This window comes from Theobroma umbraticum, unplaced genomic scaffold (genome assembly GCF_002168275.2).
Source record: "Theobroma umbraticum cultivar Fairchild unplaced genomic scaffold, ASM216827v3 scaffold_44.0, whole genome shotgun sequence".
NCBI lineage: Eukaryota > Viridiplantae > Streptophyta > Magnoliopsida > Malvales > Malvaceae > Theobroma > Theobroma umbraticum.
Genome location: NW_018397255.1, coordinates 2985268 through 3009668, shown reverse-complemented (window position 1 = coordinate 3009668; position 24401 = coordinate 2985268). Strand labels below are relative to the sequence as shown.

The following is a 24401-nucleotide window of genomic DNA, read 5'->3' as shown; positions in this document are numbered from 1 at the left end:
TAGGGTTACATACATTGGATTCTCTACCAATTAGTATTAGTGCAATATTATTTACAGACATTACGAATCATTTTTTGACTTAAAATAATGTATTAAGTTACTTTTTATTTTGCATTATATATATATATAAAGAAATGAAAAAACTTTAACAATATATCTTTCAGGAAATTCAAACTAGTAGGGATCATTACTTTTCCTTTAGTAGTCAAAATCTGGTCTCCTCCCTCCCTTGATTCCGAGGACGCTGGTTTTTCTCATGTCCCCAAGCAAGAGAAAACCATTGTTCGGTTCCTTCATGTCAACAGCAAAAGCTCTTGCTGTTTTCTATGGATATTGATGTGATCAATTCAGACCGTTATACTTCTAAATTCTTGATTCCATTTGTCCATAAGAACTTGACCAGCTACAAGTTTAAGAAAGTTATTGAGATAATTTATGGAATCAATCCCTGCTGTCGCTATTTTGATCGTCAGACCATATCTTGTCTTTTGCCTGCCATTTGTTCCTGCAATGTTGCTACATGTAGGTTAGGGAATAATCCGTTATTGTCACACGGTATTATTTCCTCACCTAACACATAACTGCATTTGGCAATCAAGATAAGCCTGCAATGTTATCTTAATTAGAAGATGAGTTTGTTCTGATGTTCAAGATAAGCCAGGTTTTTGCTATGATTTTTTGATATCAACTGAACATAAAGATAGCCATGTGAATCCTTGAAGCAACATTTATCTAGAGAAGAACTGACAAATTCAATGGTGATGGTAAGCCAAGAACAGCGACTTATATTTAAGTACATTTTTAGACAGATGAGAACCTGATTTTAGTTAAAAGTTTATCAGTCAAACAACAAATTTTTTCCTTTTGCATTGTCTGGTGCACATGAGACTCTGATTTTGCCTGTGCAAATCCATTTTCTGGTAGACAGCTCGGGCCATGTTAGAGATGGTGACTAGACTAGCCATGGAACTTGTCATGCCTCTCTCTCCCCTCAGCAAAAACCTGAGCAATAAGTAACTGTGAATGCATAAGAAAGAAGAAATGGGAAAATGTATACGTATAATTGACAGAATTCTGCAATTATTGCCGCTAATTTGTTCTAGCAATAAATCCTAACATCCATGGAATCATTCAGAATTTGTTCTTGGTAATTCTTGGTGAGTCAGGGAACATGAAAAACAAATAACATGTGCGGTTCTAACGTTATTGTTCATTGGCATGAATGTAGGCTACATTATTATCTCATTTCTGATGGAACATTGAAACTCTGGATATGACTGCCGCAGAGGAAACATGTATGTTCACAAGATACATAGTAATAACTGGAGAATAAAATACAACGCTGTACGATGCCAGACTGGATATCCTAAGAACCTTATGAAAGCATGTGGAAGGGTGGAGCCTCTGACACCCAATTTGCCAATTGCTATGAATCTCATGTTCCCCCATCCTCCCCCCCAAATCACCCCAAAACAAAGGTCTCTAATTCCATGATGACAACTTGGACCCTACAAACATCAATCAAAGTGAGCAAATATCAGCATTCACACGTTTTTGGCAAAGACAACGGCACAGCCACATAGGAGTGCACGGTGTAGCTGCTTTGAGGAAGGATCGCCTGTAATGACAATAAGAATGTCTGTAACGATTTCTTTCAGATAGATATTCTTTGAAACTTCAACAAAAATGGGTTTTTACCACTTTTAACCATATTTTTCAGTTAGTTTTATCAGTTTACGGCATCACCTTGCAAGATATATATACAAAGTTAGAAACTGTTTGAGTTCAAAAAGATAATGAGAAAGTCTACATAGAAACTGTTTGAATCCAAAAAGCTAAAGAGAAAGTCTACATTTCATCTCAACGTGGCCCTCCCCATTTGATTTGATCAACATCAAATGTGAGGTTACTGGCAAATCTTAGTCACCTTTTCTTATGACGTGTCTCTGCTCACAGTCTAGTTGTTAATTGGTAGACTATCAAATCAAGCATTTTGACATCATTTAAATGAGTTCAGCTGCAACATAATCAGGAAAGAAGCTAACTATTTGATTTCTTAAAGCATATTCTGGGGTTTACATGGCCCCCCAATCTTATTGCTGTTCCACCCATCGGTGGGAAGGAAACTTCCCACTCATCAAAAAGGAGACCCCAACATTCCAGGCAAATCCAATCACCGTTAACCTTTTCATACTTCTCGATGGCCCAAATGCAACACAGATGAATCAAATCAAACAAAAAGATTTCCTCATTCCTCATGGCTTTCAGCCTTTTGAAAGACATAGGAAGCATCCCAAGCACCCCATCAAAACGTAGGGTTCAAGGTTGCAACTGATTGTATTTTCCTTGTCAAAACAAAAAAAAAAAAAAATCAAAGGAGGAAAAAAAATACACAAACAAATTGAGAAAATATATGGGTGAGCAACCGTAGCATTCTTCAAAGCAAACACCACAGAAAAAAAGAACAAACTATAAGCAAACGGTCTTCAGTTGCCTTCTGGAAACTCTTTTGGCTTTCTCTTCCTCCTCAATGGCTTTTGGACTTTCAGTCAGCTTCTTACTTCTTACTGTAGGCTAAAGCTATCCCTTTTTATTTATTTACTTTCACTTTTCTCTATCTTCTTGGTTGTCACAGGCTGAGAAAAACTTTTGTTTGTTATAGGAAAATGGAATCCCCAATCATCAACACCAAATCATAATGAAATGGCAGAAAACACTTATTAGACCTATAAGCAAATCCAATTGCAAGAATCAATTTTTTCCTGTCAAAAAAATCCAATCAATAAACCGAAATCCTATCACTAAAAGAATATCAAGCTCCATTCATTCTAGCCGACGGACTCTTTTTGCCGGGCTACCTTCACCATCAGGATCATTGAATGTAAGTTTTCTCTTAGCGCCAACTCCATTACTGGTAGCAGATGGATCCTCAGGATCCTGATTTGAAGAATATTCTGAGAAAATAACATGCTCTGGTGTCCTAGATTTTCTCATCTCTATTTCCTGCATCATATCATAGCAGGAAAATATATGCTCCTGTATCATCCAATGTAAGATTGGCATTAGTATTTAGTTCAAGTTATACATATGCTTATGTAATAAAGAATAGCAGACCGTCAGAAAAAAGCAAGCTCACATTTTCTCGAGATCCCCAGAATGAAATGAAATTCATCTTGAGCTCCATTTCTTCTTTTGTTAATCGAACGTCAGAAGCAGCTAACGCTGCAGCTGCAGCAATGAAAGATGGTCGATGATCCAGCAATCTCATTTCTGCATTGAAAGATTCAATTCGGTAATGAAGGGGGAAGCAGACAAGGATAGGTTCATTAATATTCCATTGGAAACTACAAATTTGGACTACCTTTTATCATAGCCATGATATGCTCCAGAGCTTTGGAGACTAATCCTCTAGGCCCAGATTCACCATAGAATTTACTGATGAAGTAAGGCAAATAAGCAAAAGGAGTGATAGTACCCATCTTCCACTGCAAGGTACCAAGTACCAATACCTCCATTTTCTTGATCAATGCCTTGTGGAAAATAAAATTTCGTACGCGAAGTTCTGATGAAGGAGGTACTCTGCGCTCCTCAAATTTTGCTGCCAAAAAAAAACATGCTACGGACAACAATCGAGTAGACCATATGTACCCATCCTATATCAAAGTAAATAACATCCAAAGAGCCATTGTCACAAAGGCAATCAAGAAACTCCATCTGGCCATTGTTTACAGAATTGAAAAAAGCTTACATTAATGGGTTTCTTTGCAAGAAACTGGTCATAATATGTCACAGAAAGATAAGCTGTATGGACTTCGAACCGAAAGGTTGCTCTTGTCTGAATCAAAGAACACAAAATCTTGTTCATCAATCTAACCATACCAAGAGAAAGAATAGAAAAGAACCAAAAGATTGAACAAAGAAATAAAGGTTTTGAAAGAAAGAGAAACAAACATTGAAAATCCATTCAATAGCATCCAAGCGAGCACCTCCCTGCCAGCTTTCACTGGCACTTTCATAATGACTAAAAGATGCATTAGTTTTGAATCCCACAGCAATTTCTCTTTGAACCAACTTCTCTATAAACTCATCTTCACCCTCTGTAACAAAAGATGACTTATAGAAGAGAACACTCTCATCATCTTCAAAAACACTTTGATCGATGTCTCTTTCTGTTTCAGAAAAACTAGATACGGTCTCTGGACACAAGAGACTAGAGCAAGAAAGCGAAGTGTCAAGCCCTCCCATTCTTTGAACTCAACTCTGCTCGTACGTCACCAGTGAAAATCTCCAAGAAAAGAACAAAAACAAAACATGGGTCGTTTACCCTACTAGTACTATACTATATGTTAAACTCTGGAATCCACGTTTGAGGGGATTAAGGAAAATCTAGAGAGAGATGGGAATCCGGTAAGTAACCAAAAAAAGGGGGGAGTGAGGAGGAGGGGGAGTTGTTGATCAGAGTTGCGGTTTTGGTGCCGCCAAAATTAGCGGATGATATATAAAGAGGCGTTATTTAGCAGTTACACTGTAGGGAAGACAATGTACCTTTAACTGTACAATTTACAAAGAAAGTATATGGTAGGGTATCCCCAAAAATCCCTCTTTACACTATAAAAATCTCTCCTTATGTTCGGAGAGATTCTGCTATATTTCTGGGTGTACAAATTAATTATGGGAGATTATATTATAGTTATAAACCAGCTCCTTTGAGTATTCCTAAGAATTCAATACAGCTGTGTATAGGTATGGCAAGTTTTGTCCCATTTGAGAATTTAGGGAGCTCCTTTGCTATTGTCAAAAACAAAAGTTTCATGTCTGATAGGTTCATTTCAATCATCATGACACTTGTTTTTTTCTCTGTTTTGCAATTGGAAGTTCTAAGAACTATTTGACAAGAAGGTTACCGTTTTCTCTTTTCATGCATTTAAGCATAACAATGTATTTTAATCGAAATCTTAGAGACCGATTTGGGATTTTCTTTGGTTAGACAATGACATTGATTTGACTGAACAAATTCAGAGTTCCTAGTACTTAGGGAGACAATGGTACGACCTTATAGAACCGATCCTATTCAAGTAAACTGGTGAAGAAAATTTTCAGAGTGTTCAAAATCTGCATTATTCCGTAACAGCTGTAAACGAGTAGAAATGGGGCAATGGCTCCAGATAACAAGTCAACATATATAAATGAAAATTTACCTAAAAGGCTACATTGCTTTGCAATAACTTTTCAACATTCATTTGTACCTATATGATCATTATTGATTTAGTCAATTTCCTTTCTGTTATTGATCGTCATCCAATTAGTAGGACACTATGGAAATAGCCCAAAGGCCTTGCCAGTGATTTCTCCCTCTTTCTTTTTTATTTTTCCAATCAATTAACAAACAGAATAAAATAGAAATACATGTATAACCTATCTGTATGTACTATGTACACCTGCTGGAATGATGGTCCAAACCTTAGAAACAAATACAACTAATCTAACCATTTATTACTTTCTTTTCACCTTTGGATTCTGATAACGGTTCTTTGAACAGTCAGATGGGCTCACTCTGCATCTTGCTAAGCAGCTTGGATTGCCATAATAAATACATTTTATAAGCAATTGAGACTCCACCCTAAGATGTTTCTGACTTATTTGACGTTTGGATTACTTGAAAGCTTTATTAAATTGAATGGTATTTAATAAGAAAGGTGGCAATAAGATTGAGCAGAGCCTCATGAAGAATAAAGTGAATTCTTTTCAAGGGGGGCATGCAGGGTTCTGTCCCTTGGATTTATTTTATTAAGTAAACAGACAAGTAAAATATGTGAATAGAAAATGAAAGTATAGAGATGACACATGATCCAAAAACTGGCACTGTCAAATAATATTATTGGTTAAAATGCATGTTAACAGCTTCTTAACTCAGATAAAACAACATTATTGATTACCAAAATATAGTGAAATGTTGTTGCATTTACAGAATATGCTTCTTTTCAATTTTGTCTCTGTTTTCTTTCATTTATTTTTAACTATAAAAGTATCAGTTTAATTGTTTTTTTCCTGGAACAATTCTAATGAACATGCAGATTTCATGCTGTCAATCATGACAATCATTAAATATATTTGATAGTTAATCGAGGGAAAAGGGTTGCAAGATATGAATATGTACAAGCTGTAAATGTTTCTTTTTCTTTAGTAAATGCTTTTCCTATCCTATTGAGGCATTGAGCTAAGGGTGTAGCATTTATATAAATTTGGTAGCTAACTAAAGAAGGAATGGTTGAAAGTTATGAATTTTAATGTCTCACCTTGGAAATAATTTAATCTATGATTCTTCATTTCTTTAGTTTGGAAAATGGCCATCTAACACAAGTAGCATGCTCTGTAAACTTTGATTTCCACCTTGAAGTTAGATGAGTTCCTAAATAACAGCTTCATTTTTTAATTTTTTGTAAGCTTAACAATGGGAATTTTCCAAACCCAAGACAAACTTTTGCCTAAACTTGCCATCTTTTACATTTTGGTTGGGGCCAACATAGATGAACCCATATATAAGTTGACAAATAGTTGTAACAAGGATGGAGCAATACCCTTTTCTCAATGTTGAGAAAGAAAACCCACATTGTCCCAATGCTATACTACAAGCATATAATAAGGTAAGACCCACAGCATTGTTTAATACTATAATAGAGATTTGGAGGGGGGGAAAAGCATGGATAAAGGGGGGCTAAGCTAAGGGCAAAGCCAAGAAAAGCATTGATAGTTGGTATGATAACACACGTGAAGATAATTGCAGGGGGAGGGTGGGGAGGGAGGAGCGTCTTCACGTGCGAAAGGCTGGACCACTGCTCCAGGCCAGTCTGGTTTTATATGAAGATGAAGACGCTCCTCCTCTATCTAAAGTTGCCCCCCGCTTTGCCTTTGGCCTTTGGCCTTTGCTTGCCAACCCTCTCCCACTAATTGTAGAAAATAAGGAATTATCATTGCCAGGAATTTTAGTATATTTATATTTATAGTGTCTGCAAGGGGGTGCTGTTTTTTAAGGTTGGGTCTTAGTGCTGAGGAATAAAACCCTTGACTGAAAATTTCTTGGGAACTCCCACGATGGTGAGCAGCTTTGACTCTGTAATTTTTAGAAGTTCTACTCACAAATTCTCACAGAGTGCGGTGAAAATCATGGTTCCGATACCATGTCCTTTTCAGTTCTCATTCATGAAATTGCGAGTTAGTCTCTGGACATCAAGACAGTTATTTCTTGTGCATACTGATTACTGTGGTCAGACCGAAAAAACAATCTAGTTAGATTGTGCATGAGACGTATGAAGCTTTTATATGCAAATTTTACATGCATTCATGTATGCCATTGACATACCCTTTATAATATAGAATCCCATTAATGGGTGTTCATTGACATTAATTAAAAGTAGTTAATATATTATGTTCAAAAGTTTATCTTTCATGCACTATCTTAATCAAACTCAAGATGATACGGTGTATTGATTATAATTTTCGTTTCTTTAAATATCACTTTAATTAGTAGTGGGAACTTATTTTTCTAGAAAATAGCCGATTAGAAGTTTACGAGGCACCTGCATCAATGGTGTCGTGGTGTAGTTGGTTATCACGTCAGTCTAACACACTGAAGGTCTCCGGTTCGAGTCCGGGCGACGCCATGTCTTACTTTTGAGTTTCTTTCTGGCATTGGGCTCATTTCCTTGAGCCACAGCTGATGAACCTTCAGTAAAATCCAAGCAAACACTTGCTCATTGCAGCAGCAGCCCATAACCAAGTTTAGACAACGTCCTGGGCTGGTCTAAAGGGATGATACGCTAGCTTCCTTCTCCTTGGCTTTTCCCTGTCATAGAAGTGCTTGTTAACTGTGACAGTGAGTCTCTTATTTTCAACCTTTGAATGCATGAATTCCAGTCTCAACCAATTCATGCCTGAATGTTATCAAATTTGTTGGCAGGGATGATCCAAGAAACCAAAAGGGTATAGAAAATTATTAATACTAAGACAATTAAATTTTTGTTGATCCAATGCGGGGACAAGGTTTGATATTAATCTCAAATCTGAAATCTTCACGCATGTGCATTCTGTCACATTTTTGTCCCTTGTACTTTGAAACGTATCACTGGTGCCAGTGATTGAATCCAATCAATTTATGATTTAAGAATTTAATTTTAATTTGTGGCTCAATTACAGCCAAAATTAATTGAAAAACCAACAAGCTTCTTTTATTACTATCTTCATCTAAATACTAAAATAATTGAGCAGACAGTCTTGCTTGGTGAGCCAAGATTTGAGCCATCTCATTTACACGTGAAAAACTGAAAACATCCCTATCTTGTGCAAGAATTCCCAAAAAGTACTGACCTCGTGACTAAAACCCTGTAATACCCTCCACGCAGAGCCAAGTTACAATGCCACCCATCACCTCTTTGTCCCTTGGTTTGTTTCTAATCACATCAGATCTTTGCTTAGCTCATTGCAACGCCAAAGGGTTGAAAACCCAATTCAAAGTTTGTCAAATTGGGTTTGTAATCACATCAACAAGTTGAAGAGAAAATAGTGATTAAGACGTGAAGAGATGATCGATCGGTAGCTACAAATTATGGGTTAAAATCCTTAAAGAAAAGGTTCTAAAACCTAAAATATTTTGTACATATTACTCACACCTAAGTAGTACCAAACCCATAGTTTGATTTGATCATAGCCATAAAACAAGTTCCATGAAACTAATGATTAGCTTTAAAATATTTACCATCCAAAGCATACGCTTCAAAGATTTTGATCATTTAACGGTAAAGCATGGATCAACAGCTCACAATTACGTGTCAATGTCGTACCAAACTTTCCCCGCAAGTTAATCACACCCCGAAACTTCCTCGTCGTTGATTGGGGGTGGAAGAAGACACAAATGTGTTGAATATGGCAACGTATACCCAAACCAAACACCAAAACAATGGCAAAACGTCTTTGTCTAAACAAGAAGATATGAATCCCCCACGGCGTCCAGAAAATGGACGAGCCAAAATAAAATGGCAGCGCCTGCCGCCCATTTTGCCAGACAGGGAACAATTAGCTGGAAATGGATATTTACCCAAGAGAATTAACGACCATTGAAACTGTTAAACAAGTTGAAACATTATCAAGGACGAGATATATAACGCGGGAAAGCGCGTGGAGAATGACTAGGAAATGACGTGGGAGTGAGTAAGCGAAATCATGCAGGATATTTTTAGGGTGTTTTGCTGACAGATAGAAAGATTTGATCGGAACAGATGGGATTAAGACAGTAATAGTTTGTTTGTTTGTTTGTTTTTTTTTTAAAGCTTCTATTTCCTCGGCGGTCTTTCTTGTCTATCAATTTCTTTGTTTTCTTTCTCTAACCTGTTCTGACACCCGAGCTGGTGGCGTTGGCGGTGGAGCTTGGCGTTGGCAGCTCTGGTTTTTTTTTTTTTTTTGTATATGCTTTTGGAGGAATAGAATCTGACGGTGGTTATTGACGGTTATTTTGGGGACTTTCGAGCGGGAAAGGGAGTGATCATCGCTATTTCCATTTGTTTTTTCCTCGTGCATTTTTTCATTGAACAATTGCGTCAAGAAGACAAGCAAGAGGAAAAGAAAACGGGTATGCTGAACTTATTCATCTGTCTCTCTTTATTTTTCTGATCAGATTTCATTAGAGAATTTGGGAGGGAAAGAAGTTAATTTCTTCATACTGATTTTGCATTTCCAAATTGCAGATAGTTTTGATTAGATTAAAGGTGAAAAGTTAATTGAACTCCCATGTTTTTAATGTTTCCATTTCATGCTTTATTATATATCTTTCGCAATGGTGTTTTCTTTTTCTTGTTTTGGGGACATATGAGAAAATTGAAGGAAAACCAGGATTCAAACACCATATCTTCATCTTAAGGAGGGATAACTGTACCCAGATTAAACTTGAACCGTTTTAGTTATTTGTTTACTTTCTTGTTCATTGATATTTCGATTGATTCTGTTGATCTTGTTTAACTTGGGCTTGCTTTGTAATCTGAATCTTCTGTCTAACTTTGTATTTCAATTTTTCAAAGTGTTCTATCTATGCAAATTGTGACACACTTTTGATTTTGAGTCACTTATCAAAGTTCTGCTATTTCAATCTTTTTCAGATTCTTTTTCTCCAAGAAAAAAAAAAAACAAAAACAAAAGAACCCTGAGTGTGGCTGTTACTAAAATCCTCCAAAAGGGAAGTTTAGAAGCCAGTGGGAAAGATGGAAATGAGTGCCAACCAACCTCCTCAAGACGCCAACAATATTTGTCCAGTGCCACCTCCATTACCTGGTCCCGCAACAAATTGTGGGCGAAAGGCGTTATTTATGATGAATGGATCACAAACAAGAGGATACAGCTGTGTCTCTACAGCCACGAGGGATTCGTGGGATAGCCTCTTTGATGGAGGCTATAGGGCTGATGTTGCCATTAAAACTGATAATGGTGGCATCGTCTATGCCCATGCTAATGTTCTTGTAAGCCTCCTGTATTCCTTCTTTATTTATTGGTAGTAAAAGCTTGTTTAATGTGATGCATCCTTGTTCTCTTTTGAGAAATGCGCCAAGAACACGAAACTTTGATTTTTTTTTACTAGTTGAACACTCTCAAGTCATCACACTGATGAATTTAATTAAGCATTTTTTGGGTGTCTTAATACACAAAGTGCCTGAATATGCAAGTCTTAGGCCATAGAGGATGATGCATCCTCTCGACAAGTAATAGATATGGACATTACAAATGAAACCTTGGTTAGGGCTGTGACATTGCTTCATTAGCATGTTTAATCCTTTTATCCTAATCTGCAAAAAAGAATCCACATTGGCCCTTTCTCTTTGTATCTTTCAGGGATCAAGTTGCTAAGTGTTTTAAATAAATAGGAAATATAAGCAAATGTGACTGTTTTGCATGCTGACGGAGTATCTTAAAACAAATTATTGACTCAATCTGTTTGCCGGACATTTTGCCAACAGGGCACGGCTTCTCCTGTCTTAAAAGGCATGTTGAAACAAGCAAAGGGCTTTGGTAAGAAGAGATCAATTACAATCCATGGTGTTCCACAAGATGTAGTTCGAGTTTTCATCCGATTCTTGTACTCTTCCTGGTAACTACTCTTTTCTCATAGGAGATCTCCTTCGAATACAATGTTGTGAACCAGTGAAGTAAATGGAAATTACTAGTTATCTTGACACAGGACTTTTACATTTTTGAGAAAATAACATTATGTTCAAAAGATAAAAAATGCCAACTCTCAATTATAAATAAAAAAATAAATTTTAGGTAAAATATTGATACTGCCAAACTGCTCTTTGGTTATTCGGTTTTAAGACCGATGAAGAAATCAGTGCCACTGAGATCTTGTGCTTGGATCATGCTGCTACCATGTGCTAATTGTTATTGGTTTTTATTTGTAGTTATGAGAAAGAGGAAATGAAGGAATATGTCCTGCTATTGTTGGTCCTCTCACACGCATATGTTGTTCCTCAGTTGAAGCAAATTTGTGAACAGCACCTAGAGCATGGCTTGCTTACTATAGAAAATGTAATTGATGTTTTCCAGCTTGCTTTACTGTGTGATGCACCTCGGCTTTCTCTGATTAGTCACAGTATGATCCTAAGCAACTTCAAGGCTGTTTCTGCTACTGAAGGATGGAAAGCAATGAAGAAGAGTCATCCAGCACTTGAAAAAGAACTTCTGGAATCCGTGATTGATGAAGAAAATGTAAGGGATTTCTTTATTTTTCTTTCTCAAGTCACTTTATAGCAGTTCTGCTTAAAGCCCCTCGTTTTAGAACTTTGATAAAAATTCTAAAGCCATTGTTAAACATATTTTTCAGATGCGAAAAAATAAAATCAGAAAATCAAATGAGAGGAAGATCTATCTTCAATTGTATGAAGCAATGGAGGCCCTTGTTCATATTTGCAGAGATGGTTGCCGGACAATTGGTCCACATGACAAGGATTTCAAAGAGGACCAGGCACCTTGCAATTATGCAGCCTGTAAAGGACTAGAATTGCTTATTCGTCACTTTGCTGGTTGCAAGTTGAGAGTTCCTGGCGGCTGTGTTCATTGCAAAAGAATGTGGCAGCTACTGGAGTTACACTCCCGTCTCTGCGCTGATTCAAGTTTGTGCAGAGTTCCTCTGTGCAGGCACTTATTTTCTTTTGTTCTTGTCCTCGAATGGCATGCTTTGATGTCAATTGGTTCACTGAAATAACTAATCCAATCTGCATAAATCAGTTATTTATTTAGTCTATAACTGAGACTATTGAAACTTTTCATTTCAGGAATTTCACGGAGAAGATCAGGAAACAAAGCAAGAAGGATGAGATCAAGTGGAAAATGCTAGTGAAAAAGATATTGAGAACAAAGAGAATTGGAGGTGCGCCATTCTTTGTGTCCTTAAATTCCATCTCTTCATGACAAACAAAGCCTAGGTCTCCAACATCCTGATTCATTTGTAAATTAATCTCAAACTTTGTGCCCCGTTGCGTAAATTATAAAGCAAATGAAGAATCACTCCCTTCCCAACACTTTGAGAAGTGATATCAGATATGCATCGTGATCAACATAGTAGCCTTATTAAAAGACACCCCAAAAAATTATTGACAGACAACTTCTCAACCGATGAACCCTTTTTCCCTCACTTTCTAACCACAAATAAAAGATCCAAGAGGTGGGTAATTGTCAATTACTGAAAAAGTTGAGATGGGTGAAAGGATTCTTGATGAGCCAATTTGAAAGATTTGATTTGAAACATATTTGTCAGGTTGTTTGACAAAATTTTTAATGATGTCACATTCATCACATGTGAGGATGTTTGGTGGATCCAGGATGGAGAATCACACATTAGAAGCATATGGCAATCGCTTAAATGAATGATCCCTTTCAAAGTATTCAAAAGCAATTATTCTTGTGGGGAAATGTAGGCCTAAACAAATTGATTGATCCAAGAGCCTTCATCTTCAAAAGTCACCGAAATCTGAGCACACAAACTTTTGTAATCCAGCCACCTTTTTCTTTTCTGTTTCTGCTTTTGGGGAGGGAGGGGGTGGGTGGCTGAGACAAACAGGATCCAGCATCAATTTTTCGTTTCCGGCTTTTTCGATCAAGCCTCAACCTTGTTGATGCATTACATGGATGACCAATTCATCAATTAACTAATGGTCAACAATCTTTATACTCTTTAATTTTATTTAATATAGTCTCTATATTCAAAAACGAAATAATTTAATCTCTTGATTTTGAGAATTTTATCAATTTAATCCATCTCTTAACTATATTTAATTTTATATGTCAACAATGACGTGTCACATTTTAATAACGTGACATCTCACGTGGCACTATACGATGATGTGGTAGTATTTATGTAATACTGACATGCTAACATGTCAGTGCCATATGACAAATCAAAAAAGATTTAAAAAAATTTTCTCTGCTAAGTCATAAAAACTAAATTAAACAAAATATATAGCACATTGACTAAATTGAACAAAATTAAAATATTGAGGGACTAAATTGAAAAAAATTTGAAAGTACAAATCTTTAAGTAAATTATTGATATGCTTATCAATAAGCCAAATATATAAGTGTAAAATATTTATAGTGTTAAAAAATATATATATAAATATTTTATTACTTGATTATTTGATTCTAGAATATGTAAATTAATTTATTTTTTTTACAATAATTAAGTTTGAATTCTCCTTCGATAAGAAAATTTTAAAAAAATTTCATACTTAAAGTCAAATTTAGATGAATAACTTGCTTTACGTTAAAATAAAAAAATATAAAATGACTAAATATGTTGATTTAATTACAATTTTCACAATTTACAAATACATATTCTTTTGAAATTATTCAATTCTTACCCAATTTACTTTTTATTTAAATTTACTCAAATTAGCAAAATATGTTGATTTAGTTATAATTTTCATAATTTCCAAATACACATTCTTTTACAATTATTCAACTCTTACCCAATTTACTTTTTATTTAAATTTACTCAAAATTTCTTATAAAACGAATTTATTTAAATTCAAATACCACAGTCAAATTTTGTTAAATTTAATTTTAAAATATTAATTTGGATTTACAAAAAATTTGTTAATAAACTAAAATGGTACAAATATTTATAGTTATATTTAACTTTATCAATAATAAATACAGTCTTTAATCTAAGAAATTTTAACTTAAAAAATATACCTTGAAATATTAAACAAAATAAAAACATAATAAATAAATAAAAAAATTAAAAATATGGAGCTCAAATTTTATGATTGTAATAAGATGTTTTCATATTCAAATTAAGCAAATCAAAATGAAAAATTATTTTTATAATCATTGTTAACTCTATATCTATTTATACGGAAGGTAAGTTTTACACTTCTTTTTCTTATTCTGTTTATAGCTCTTCTAATTAATAATTAGAATTACATAGTAAACATCATACACCGTTCATTTAGGATTTTAAGATGGTTTTATGAGGAGTGATCAAGGGCCTTTATTAAGGTTATTTGCTTAAAAAAAATATTTTTACTGAATATTATGAAAATTGTTATATTCATAATCATCAATTCAAGTTATTCTTTAATAATAATTTTATATTCATCAGTAGTAAAATAGTAAGTCCATATATCTCTTTTTCTTTTTTTCAAATAGAAAACACATATATGCACATACATATCTATTTATAAATTATTAATTTTTTATTTTATTTCTAGGATCTTTTTAAAAGCTGAAATAATTTGATAAATAGAAAAAGTCAATCAAAGTAGGAAATTTTAAATTTAAAAATAAAATTAAGATTTTGATGTATCAATGTTTCAACGCGTGATAATATGTGTTTCACTATTCTCATATGAAATTAGGAAGGACAATCTAATTTAAATGTGATGGGTTTTTATAAATTATCATTTTTGTAAGATTGAGAAAAGTGAAATTTGAACTTTATTCTTTAAGTAGAGAAATTATACACCAAATAATGAATCAAATATTCAAATATTCTTATAAATTATCATTAATATTAATTATAATTAAAAAGAATTTTTGTTAAAAAAATATTTGCAGACAGTGAGTTTGGATTTATTTTTTCTCCACCAAGTCAAAAAATAAGTACAAAAACTAAAAAGTCAGGTCGAGTCGGGTCGGATGGATCAAAATCCGACACGATCGGACCGTTGCCATGTGGAATGTTTGCTCCCTGATGCATTTCGTATGTACAACATGACATACCCTTTCCCTCCAAGAAATTGTCCTTCTCTAATGTAAATTTCCCTCCCATACAAACCTACTACATTACAGTTTATTTCGTCAACCATCCATAAAAAGGAAGTGGAGGAAACAGAACATCAGAACAAGGGCTTTGAAACTTCTCCGGGTATGTTGTCGTTATAAATTTTTGGCTCACTTTAAAGCTTTGTTTTGCTTACCATATCCTAATATAGAAAAACCCGTGACATAACAAAAACCTTCCTTAAAAATGGGAACTGTTCTTTTACTTCGTTCTGGCATTTTAGCATTCATTTGGTGATCAATAGCCTTTAAAGTTTCATGCTGATAAGCTAAACTCAATATATATATATATATATATATATATAGTAACTTTCTACAAACTAGAAAACCAAGACTTACAGATACAGAATCAGAGATTGGTTCAAAGCAGAGCAATGTTGCAAAACTGCTAGATATATTATTAGTAATTGTCAATAAATGCAGACCATGGCATAAAGAAATAACGAAAACATTCTTCTTTTTCTCAAAAATGTATAGGAATCTGATCTAAAAGAAGAAATCTTGAATCTTAACTATTGCACGTGTGTTGAAGTAAAAAAAAATTACATATGTTGCTTGTTTGTTTCTTTGGACCGGCATGTTCTTCATTCGGGTCATCCATTTCATTGCCGGATGTAGATGATGGTACGCTTCAGTTTTCCCAAAATCTATCCTTATTATTACATAGTTTCTGGCCTGTGGACGCTACAAGGCTTTCCATTCTTATACAAAGTGAGCAACATGAGATTCTCCTTATGGAAAAGGGCATACCTCATCAGCCAACAGCTTTGTCTCCATGTGAAACTGAAAATTCAGTTGATATGCTATGCTTTTCATTTCGTCATTATTATACTTTTTGCATGCTTGTAATGGAAAATGAGACATATTTTTGCTGTTGGTTCATTTGGAAAAAGAGTGTAACCGCGGGAGTATGAACTAATTTGACATTCTTAGGGCTGTATTCACACAACTTCATGGAGACAAGCTTTCATCATCTGAACTTCCATCTTGTCTCACATTATACCTGCTGAGAACTGGTAGTGAAGCCGTTGCAGATATCCGAAAGGATCTGGCAGAACCCACCATTGTCCTATCCTGCATTCGCCCTACTTCCTTGCAGACATGATCCAATATTGACAGAAAATCTCTTACAATCATGAAGATTCTGAAAGGATGGGCTTCTTCCTTTGCTGCATTCCCGTGAAAATAATCAGTAACTTCTTTCACAAGCAACAAAGCTTTTATTTCATCTGCCTTGATCTTAGCAATCTCCTCTTCAGCATCTCTTAGAAACATCTTCATCGAGTTGAAGAAATTCCCCTGCATATCTGGCCTCTCATATTGTAAAACCAATCTGACCTTTTCAAGTCCCATTTCGAGCTTTGACACATAACTGCTGAGGACATCTGAGTCCATTCCTGCAGCCTTTTTGACATTGCTGAGGTCTCTGCTCAGCCCAGCCACAACCTGCAGTCCTTGCTTCCTGAAATCATCCTCCTTAAAGCTGGAGGACATTTTGTTTTCAACATTCTCATCTGTTGAGTTATTACCTGCCCCTTCTGATCTAATGATCTCCTGAACGACAAAGTGTAGCAGTGTTGTTTTCCCATCTGTTCCCTTTATATCAACCAGTTTCAAAAGGGTATCAAGTTTAAAAGCTTTAGCATCACCACGATTGGTGCCAACATTCATCCGGTTTCCTGTCCTCAGAACAGCTTCAAGGAGTTTGAGGAATAACCTGCTGTTCTTCAATTCCTCACTTGCTTCCTGCAAGTACATGGAGAGAAATGAATTTTTAGGAGCCTTTACCAGAGGGTTTTTGGAATTAATTAATGTGAAAGTTTTAGGATATTTAAGTCACAAGACTTAAATTGTAATACCTCAAGGGTTTGAAAAGACTTCCTCAAGTATTTTACTTCTGTATCAAAGTTGGCTCTATATAGCATGGCTTCAACTCTTCTGAAAGCAAAGGGGATATCAAGTACTGCCTTGAGAAACCTTTCTGCAGATCCTAGTTTTGAGATGTCCCCACCGTACTCTCGGAGTTTTATTTCTTCCTCCTTCGTTGGAGCCATCTTTACAAGCGTCTCCAAAAGCTCAGCACCTAAGCTTTCTGGATTACCTGTTAAGGCAAACAGAACAGCGTGATGTAGCAAACCGAAATTCAGGATTTAAATAGACAACTATTTGCAAAATTGAGGCCCATAATTGAGTCGGAAAGCACCTTCTCATCTTCTTTTCTTAATCTATATATTTCTGCATTGTGTTTATGAAGAGCAATGCACCTTGCTTTAGATACCACTTATGCTCAACTGCATATATCTTGTCATAGGCTCCTATGTATGGTCTCATCTTATATATACATTTCCACTTATGTGTGTATACATATTTTAATTTTGAGGAAGAAATCTGTATATATGAAACAATAAATTCATAAAGGTTTTCTAATAAAAATATAAGGTAACTGTTCATTTTCCGTCGAGGTGATAGTGAGCTGCTTAGAAAATGGTTATCAGAGGAACTTTGACACTGCCTTGCTTGAAATGATCAGATTATACCTTTTTGAGGGCATTTCAAAATTATAAGGCATTAGAACATAAGAATAACTGACTAGAGCAGAAGTGACATAACAACAGTAGCAAAATGAATGAAATTGAAATGAGTCAACAGCCCTCGCCTGGAAAAAGAAGGAATGAAAAACACTTTGAAGCAATTTAAATGTAAACAGAGACACTGGTAATTTGTTTAGCCTTACTCTACAGAGCACAGATGCAAAGGTAGGGTCTGAGAGCTTTGAGCATGAGCAGTATAATGATCCTGAAAATAATATTCCTTGATAAAATGGTTTTAAGGTGTGGGAAGTAATTTAAATATTCTTCTAGTTGTTTTATGACATGATGACTCATTAAAAATCCTCTGAATGGAGCAATGTATTCATGTTGTCATAGATTTAACATGGAAAGGCATTTTAAAAGACTTGAAAGTCAATGTATCAAATTCTTAACGGAGGAAATGATCCAATGACTACTGCAAATAGATACTGATTAGATGAGGTGAACACTATAGGATGTCAATTAAACTAGTCAATGCAATGTAAATCAAGATATGAACAGCCAGAGTTTACTGGTTACTTTAAAATATTCTAAATTCTAGCTGCTAAAATATATGCATGGTAAAATATTGTAGAGGATGGGTTTTTCAAGGACATGGTCGTCCAATGTAACTTTAAGTCTTTATTTTTCTTTCCTTCAAAGTTATTATTATTATTCATGATGAAAACTAACATAATGATACAAGTGGCCTTATATGGCTACAAACTATTTTTTCCTGCTCTCTTTAAGTGCAATGATAATGACTTGTTAATTAAGTTCTTCAACTCTCATTTCTGATTTTTATATATTTAACTAATTTGTTGTTTTTCGTCTTTGGTTGACACAAGAGCTGGAGCTGCAACCCAGATGTCGAATTTTGGGAACTGGAAATGTATTTATATGCATGGTTGTAACTATATGTTTGAGCTCAAGAACCTATCAGCAAATGACATCAGGTTGCTAAAACGTGGTTTACTTTAAGTTACTCCAATCTCAATGCTTGCTGTTAAAGGAGACCCAAACAGCAAGCTGCCAATTGTTGTGCTTCTTTGGGAGAAGTGAAAACCAAATAAATATTTGGCTCTTAAGCCCTAAAGCAAACCTTCTCAGAAAAAGAGAGAGAAAGATGAAGATGAAGAAGGAAAGAAAGACAAATTTTTCATCATACCTAAGAACCTGATTACTGATAGAAAATGGAAAAGAATGATACTTATGACTTACCATCCAAAAGAGCTTCTGACACCTCATCTCGTGTTACATTCAGTGCTCTCAACAGTATGGCAATGTTCTGTGACTTCTTCGGATCCAACACTCTGTTTTCCTGTTCAACAGGAGGCAGAACTGATCTTCTAATAGGTTCTTTTGGTGCTGAATTCGCGGAATTGCAGCCAAAAAGAGTCTCCATCATGTCCTCGTTTAATCTGCAGACAAGTATAAGTTTTGCCACAGGATTAGATATTGTACTTGAAACTCAAGCCCCAGTCAGGAAATGTACAAGTTTTATCTCTTACTGAAATGAGCTTGATTTTAGCTGGTCCCACACTGTAGCTCGCTCCGAGGTTGCTCGTACTTTGTCCCAGTGCAAAGGCTTTAACTTGGGCTTTGCACTATCCATGTCATCCTTATCAGTCTTCTCTGAAGAACTGGCACCTTTATGATTAACCTCTTCCGTTGATTTTCTAGTCCCACCTCCTGCACTATTTTTCGGACTTGGAGTCCAGGATTCTTGCTTTTTCAACACTTGGGCAGGTTTTGGAGACACATTGGTTTCCAAAGACCTTGCTGTCCTTGGTATTGACAGTCCTAGTGCTGCTGGTGGCGGCGGACGGGGCGCTGGCGGCGGTGGAGGGGAGGTGGAGGTGGAGTTTTGTTCTGAGTGGGGGTGAATTGTTGCTAATTGATCTAAGTAGTGCCATATTTGGAGGAGGTGGTGGTTTGGAGGAGAATTTTGGCCTTTTTGCAAAAGTAATTTCTTGAGTCTCATGTGGCTCCACTACTAGAACTTGTGGTTGTTCAGGATGCAGCGGCGGCGGCGGCGGCGGTGGAGGAGGAGGAGAAGGCTGGTGCTGCAGCGCTTTATTGAGGGTATAATAACATGCTTCATTTCTGGTGAAGAAGCTAAAAGCCTTGATTTTGGAGATGTTCGTTTGGAACGAGGAACAGAATTGGTATTCCCTTTTATCTCATTCCTCACTGGAGTCACCAAATTGCTATTAACCGGACGTGAAACCGGAGTATAATAGCTTTCTTCGTTGCTGATTGTTGAGCCCTGTGGGGTATAAAAAGCTGTCCCCTGACTCTCTTCATCTGAAGAAGAAGATGAAGATGACTTGCAGTTGGTGAATTATCAAGTGCAGGAGGCTTAGCCAAGGGTGGCAACGGCTGCAATTCAGGGCTCGGCCGATACCGATCCGATCTTTTACTGAATTCAATTTATGATATGGTGAAACATTTGCTCCATTCACTTCACTCGCAGATCTCCTACTAGGCTCCACCGTTCCAATGTAAAGAAAACTCGAGGGGGGCACCCTGGAGTCTTCCTGGAACCTTTCTGAATTCCCTCCAACAAGCTTCTGCGTTTCTCCAGGGTGTTTAGCCCTGTGCCGGTACAAAAAGAAAGCAAGTCCTGATAACATTCCCAACGTGACAATCCCGACAGATATTGCAATGCAACCTTCTTAGCTGGTTTGGCTGGTTGTGTTGCTGTTGGGATTGGAATTGAGCCATTGGATGGTGCAGCTGGTGGTGTTGTCTGTTGATTCTGATCTGGGTCTGTCCTGAAGGAACTTCAGGGAAGAATGGCTGACTGGGGTCTGGAAAAACAGGACTATCCGGAGGAGGAGGAGGTGATGGTGGAGATAAAGAACTGTCAGTGCCTGGAGGTGGGGCTGAACCTGCTGGAAACAATGGTTGGTGGAGAATTCTTCTATGAATGATAAAATCTTGAGAAGAAGAAGAAGAAGAAGAACTTTTTGTTGTTGATGTAGACAATGATAGTAAGATGAAAAAGATGCTCAAATGATGAGCTCTCATCGTGAATTTTTCTGGGTCGAAGATCTTCTGTTCTTTTCTTCTTTCTCCAAATTCATCTCTGGGGGGACTTCGTTTCTCTTTTCGAGCCTTCGCAAAAATGCAAAACACAAACAAAGAGGAAAAATAAAAATACAAAAAAATCCCTGTTTTAGAGAAAAAAATAGAAAGAGAGAGAGAAAGGCATTAAACTATTTAGTCAGGGAAGCTTCTTTTTGCTGCAAGATCTGGATGCCCCTCCAAGTAGCTGAGGTAGGCAAGAGCCGCATTCTTTTTCTTTTTCTTTTTTTTTTTTTAAGTTTTTTCACCGTAGGGCTCGGGGAAATTATGGTGTGGGAATGCCACATGGGAAGCAGAGAATCAACTTTGGTCTTCAGGGGTTCTTTTCAAAATAAATGGACGATAATGACCATGCCAATGCTGAAATAAAGGCCCACGTTCATGTCCTTTTTTGTCCATTGAGATAAATGTCCAATTCGTTTCTTCTTTCGTCGGGATCGAGAAATGCAGTGGCACATATTTCATAAATTTTTTTTTCCGCTTTGTTGCCGTTAAATCCTGCTGGCCACTGCCCAACTTTAGTACTTTAGAGCCTAATGGTGACACTACAAATGTTTCATACTGAAAACATAAAGCATTTGAGGTTGTCACTGAAACCCTTTCTGCAGTCCAAATAGATAAACAAAGATCTACGAAATAAAAATATATTTTTATTTTATTATAAAGTAAAATCATAACATAATATAATTTTATTTTTAAGTACAAATTTTACATTTATAGAAAATTTACTTTGCCTTTTTTACCCTTTTGTGTGGTTTTCACAGTGATGTAACATATTCGACATTGTTTATTAGTGAAGCATGCTTCTTTATCTCAATAATAATATCAAACCCCATATAGATTACTTTCTGCATTAGGCTAAAATTAATTTGGAAATAAAAATTAAAGAGGGGAGGCTCTTTGGATCATCTTTTATAATTCGAAAAGAAACTTTGTAAATGAAATTCAATCCTCCTTTTTCCAATTTCCATGACTAAATAATGCCAACTACTTCCCTAAACTTAGCCCTCCCCAATCTCAAAATGGGTATTCACACTTCCCTCTCCTCCTATGGAACTAATAATATAATCCATATATACATTCTTTCAACATCTTTTTAATTCATTTAATTGCAAAAAAAAAAAAAAGAAAACCATATTTCTGTTTTCCTATTCGGGATCTTGGTTTAATATTATTTTTGCTCGGTTGGTTTGATTGATGGTTGGTCTCTGATATGATTACTAAGGATGGTGACATTCAATTATGCACAATTATAACATTGCATGTTGAATTGTTGATCTACATAATAATATAAGATCAATAATGAAAAAAAAATTCGTTAAGGAATAACGTAAAATGTACGGGAAGCATATGGGAAATGGTGAGGGCCAGAGGACTTGAATGTAATTTTGGAAAAAGAAAGGGTGATGGGTGAGTGAGTGAGTGACTGAGTGAGTTAATTTCAGCTTTCTTTTTCTCGCTATGCCAAAGATTGATCCATCCACCGACCCTCTCTCTCGCTATTGGGGGAGGGGACATGCACACGCCCTATCGCCTTTGCTTTTTCGCTTTTCTTTTATCCTTTTTCTTCTTTTTGCTGTGCATTTTAATTTGTAAAATGGGACACCACCGCCATTTCTGGGAAGACAATATTATCCTTTTCTTTTTAACTGCTGTATGTGCACATTCTTTTCTTTCTTATTGGGATTATTGTTTATTATTTATTGAAAGTTCTGCCTTTTCAAGTTAGGGCACTGTCATTCTCAATTACCATCTATGTTTCTTCTTTAGAGGTATTTCTTTTGCGTAAATTCATTTTATTTACATTAATTGGCTGAACTCCAAAATAAGATGACGTACAAATACTATAAATTTTAAAAAGAAAATAAAATTTAACATAATACGTGATTAAAATTGTTGTTTTTTGAAGTGGAAAGATGAACTAATTCATCATATACAAATTCTTTTAATACATAAGATATGATGTTATTCTTAAATTATTGCATTGGTCACTTTGTCAAATTCGATTTTGGAGGCAAGAAGTTTGTATGCCCTTAATAATTTACTTCCTTGGTCCATTGAAAGGACAAACAGCTGAATTTATTTTGCTGCCAATGTGGGCATTGCCGTTGGAGGCATCAATTTCGTTACAAACTTCCCAAGGTAGGTAGAACATTACAAGCCAATGACTACAATATTATAATAAAGGAATGCAAATAAATTTCATTAATTTTGCCATATGCTTTAGGCATCTGGACAAATTCGTCCTAACAAACTTGTACTATAACTGGATGCCACTTTCCAAGATTGTTTGATATACTATTGAAGGTATTTAATTTATGTTCCTTTACCAATTAATTTTATTTTCATGTCCAAGTTCCATTTTACATGTGCATGATTCATGCTATGTCTCAATTTCAAATCATTGAATGGGGTTGGTGTTATTAAAGAAATCTTCTTCTTCTTTGTTTTTTTTTTTTTTTGCCAAAATCCTGCATTTTTCTTTTGTTCGAATGACCCAAATATATGTATAATATATATATATATATATATATATATATATATATATATATATATGAGGAAAAGATGTTAATAGATTCTGCAAATGAGGCAGGAACAAGGAAAAGCCGACTAGCCTGTTGCAACCAAAGCACTGTTAACCGACAATTTTGAAGGATCGATGGCCATATGATGTTATACTGCTGTTGAGCAGATCGTCAAAGAAAGAGACCTTTGGAGATGTTTAATTAGTGCTTAAAGCTAAATTATATAAGATAAATCAATAAAAAGGAGTGTTAAGAAATATATATATATATATATTTATTTGGGTTGTAATAATGAAAAAGTTATTTTATTTATAAAATTAAAAATAAATAAATAAAGAATGTGCAATAATGAAATTATTGGTGGGAATATATGCCGGAGGATAGCTAGCAGAGCAGAGGGTTTTGTTACTATATATTTTGGGCCCTACAGTAAGTCGGCATTCAATGGAAATTTACGGATTATTGGGTAACAGTAGATCAGCGTACAAGTAGGCCTTTCTTTTTGGGGGTTTATTAGCTAATTATGTCGAATTCCATTTTTATATTTCTCCTGCCATTTTTTTATTTGTCTTTTTATTGTTGTGAATCTCAAGTTGAACATTAGATGACAAAAATTTTTGATTTTAATGGCCAGAATTAGCAACAATTGGTAGAGTAGTATCCTTTTCTGGAGATCAAAAAAATGGGGGGAAAATTAGATTTTTCATAAGCAAAATTCCAAAGAATTAAGAGTTCCTTGGTTGCCAAGCCAATAAATTTTTCATCTGCTCTTTAAAAGCGACTTAACATGTAAGTTTTTGACTATATTTATCAGTACCTCAAATTTTCTTTTGGATGAAGTCAGTGCAGAGAGTGGTTGAAATTTCATGCAGCACGTCTGGCATCTGGCTTTTTTGCT

At 35.5% G+C, this 24401-nt stretch overlaps 3 protein-coding genes and 1 non-coding gene across 5 annotated transcripts; 2 read left to right on the top strand and 2 right to left on the bottom strand.

Moving 5' to 3' along the window:
- Nucleotides 1–2166: 2166 nt before the first annotated feature.
- CYCD5;1 (cyclin d5;1) lies at nucleotides 2167–4455 on the bottom strand. Its single transcript, XM_021418934.2, has 5 exons — nucleotides 3952–4455; nucleotides 3749–3835; nucleotides 3362–3653; nucleotides 3137–3270; nucleotides 2167–3036 (listed from the first exon to the last, which is right to left on the bottom strand). The coding sequence occupies exons 1-5, from the start codon at nucleotides 4243–4245 to the stop codon at nucleotides 2824–2826; spliced, it is 1020 nt and encodes a 339-aa protein (XP_021274609.2). The 5' UTR covers nucleotides 4246–4455; the 3' UTR covers nucleotides 2167–2823.
- A 3132-nt stretch (nucleotides 4456–7587) lies between these two features.
- On the top strand, nucleotides 7588–7661 carry TRNAV-AAC (transfer RNA valine (anticodon AAC)). The gene has a single exon. It is a non-coding gene; the product is annotated as a tRNA-Val (tRNA).
- A 1292-nt stretch (nucleotides 7662–8953) lies between these two features.
- BT4 (BTB and TAZ domain protein 4) lies at nucleotides 8954–12557 on the top strand. Of its 2 annotated transcripts, none has more exons than XM_021419587.2 (6): nucleotides 8954–9622; nucleotides 10146–10502; nucleotides 10998–11128; nucleotides 11439–11745; nucleotides 11861–12149; nucleotides 12312–12557. In XM_021419587.2, the coding sequence occupies exons 2-6, from the start codon at nucleotides 10248–10250 to the stop codon at nucleotides 12371–12373; spliced, it is 1044 nt and encodes a 347-aa protein (XP_021275262.1). In that variant the 5' UTR covers nucleotides 8954–9622; nucleotides 10146–10247; the 3' UTR covers nucleotides 12374–12557. The 2 variants fall into 2 exon arrangements, with proteins under 2 accessions (XP_021275262.1, XP_021275261.1); XM_021419586.1 differs by having other exon boundaries at nucleotides 8955–9622; nucleotides 11861–12174.
- A 3248-nt stretch (nucleotides 12558–15805) lies between these two features.
- Nucleotides 15806–21204, bottom strand: FH6 (formin homolog 6). Its single transcript, XM_021419585.2, is given in 11 exon segments — nucleotides 15806–17064; nucleotides 17178–17419; nucleotides 19110–19309; nucleotides 19400–19737; nucleotides 19740–19753; nucleotides 19756–19959; nucleotides 19962–20219; nucleotides 20222–20314; nucleotides 20317–20559; nucleotides 20562–20660; nucleotides 20663–21204. Coding segments are annotated over 11 exon segments (2745 nt in total). The 5' UTR covers nucleotides 20922–21204; the 3' UTR covers nucleotides 15806–16269.
- Nucleotides 21205–24401: the final 3197 nt, after the last annotated feature.

Coding starts and splice junctions, on each gene's coding strand:
- BT4 (XM_021419586.1), top strand. CDS start 10,248: ATGGAAATGAGTGCCAACCAACCTCCTCAAGACGCCAACAATATTTGT. Junction 11,129..11,438: donor CGATTCTTGTACTCTTCCTG/GTAACTACTCTT, acceptor TTTTATTTGTAG/TTATGAGAAAGAGGAAATGA. Junction 11,746..11,860: donor CCGTGATTGATGAAGAAAAT/GTAAGGGATTTC, acceptor CATATTTTTCAG/ATGCGAAAAAATAAAATCAG.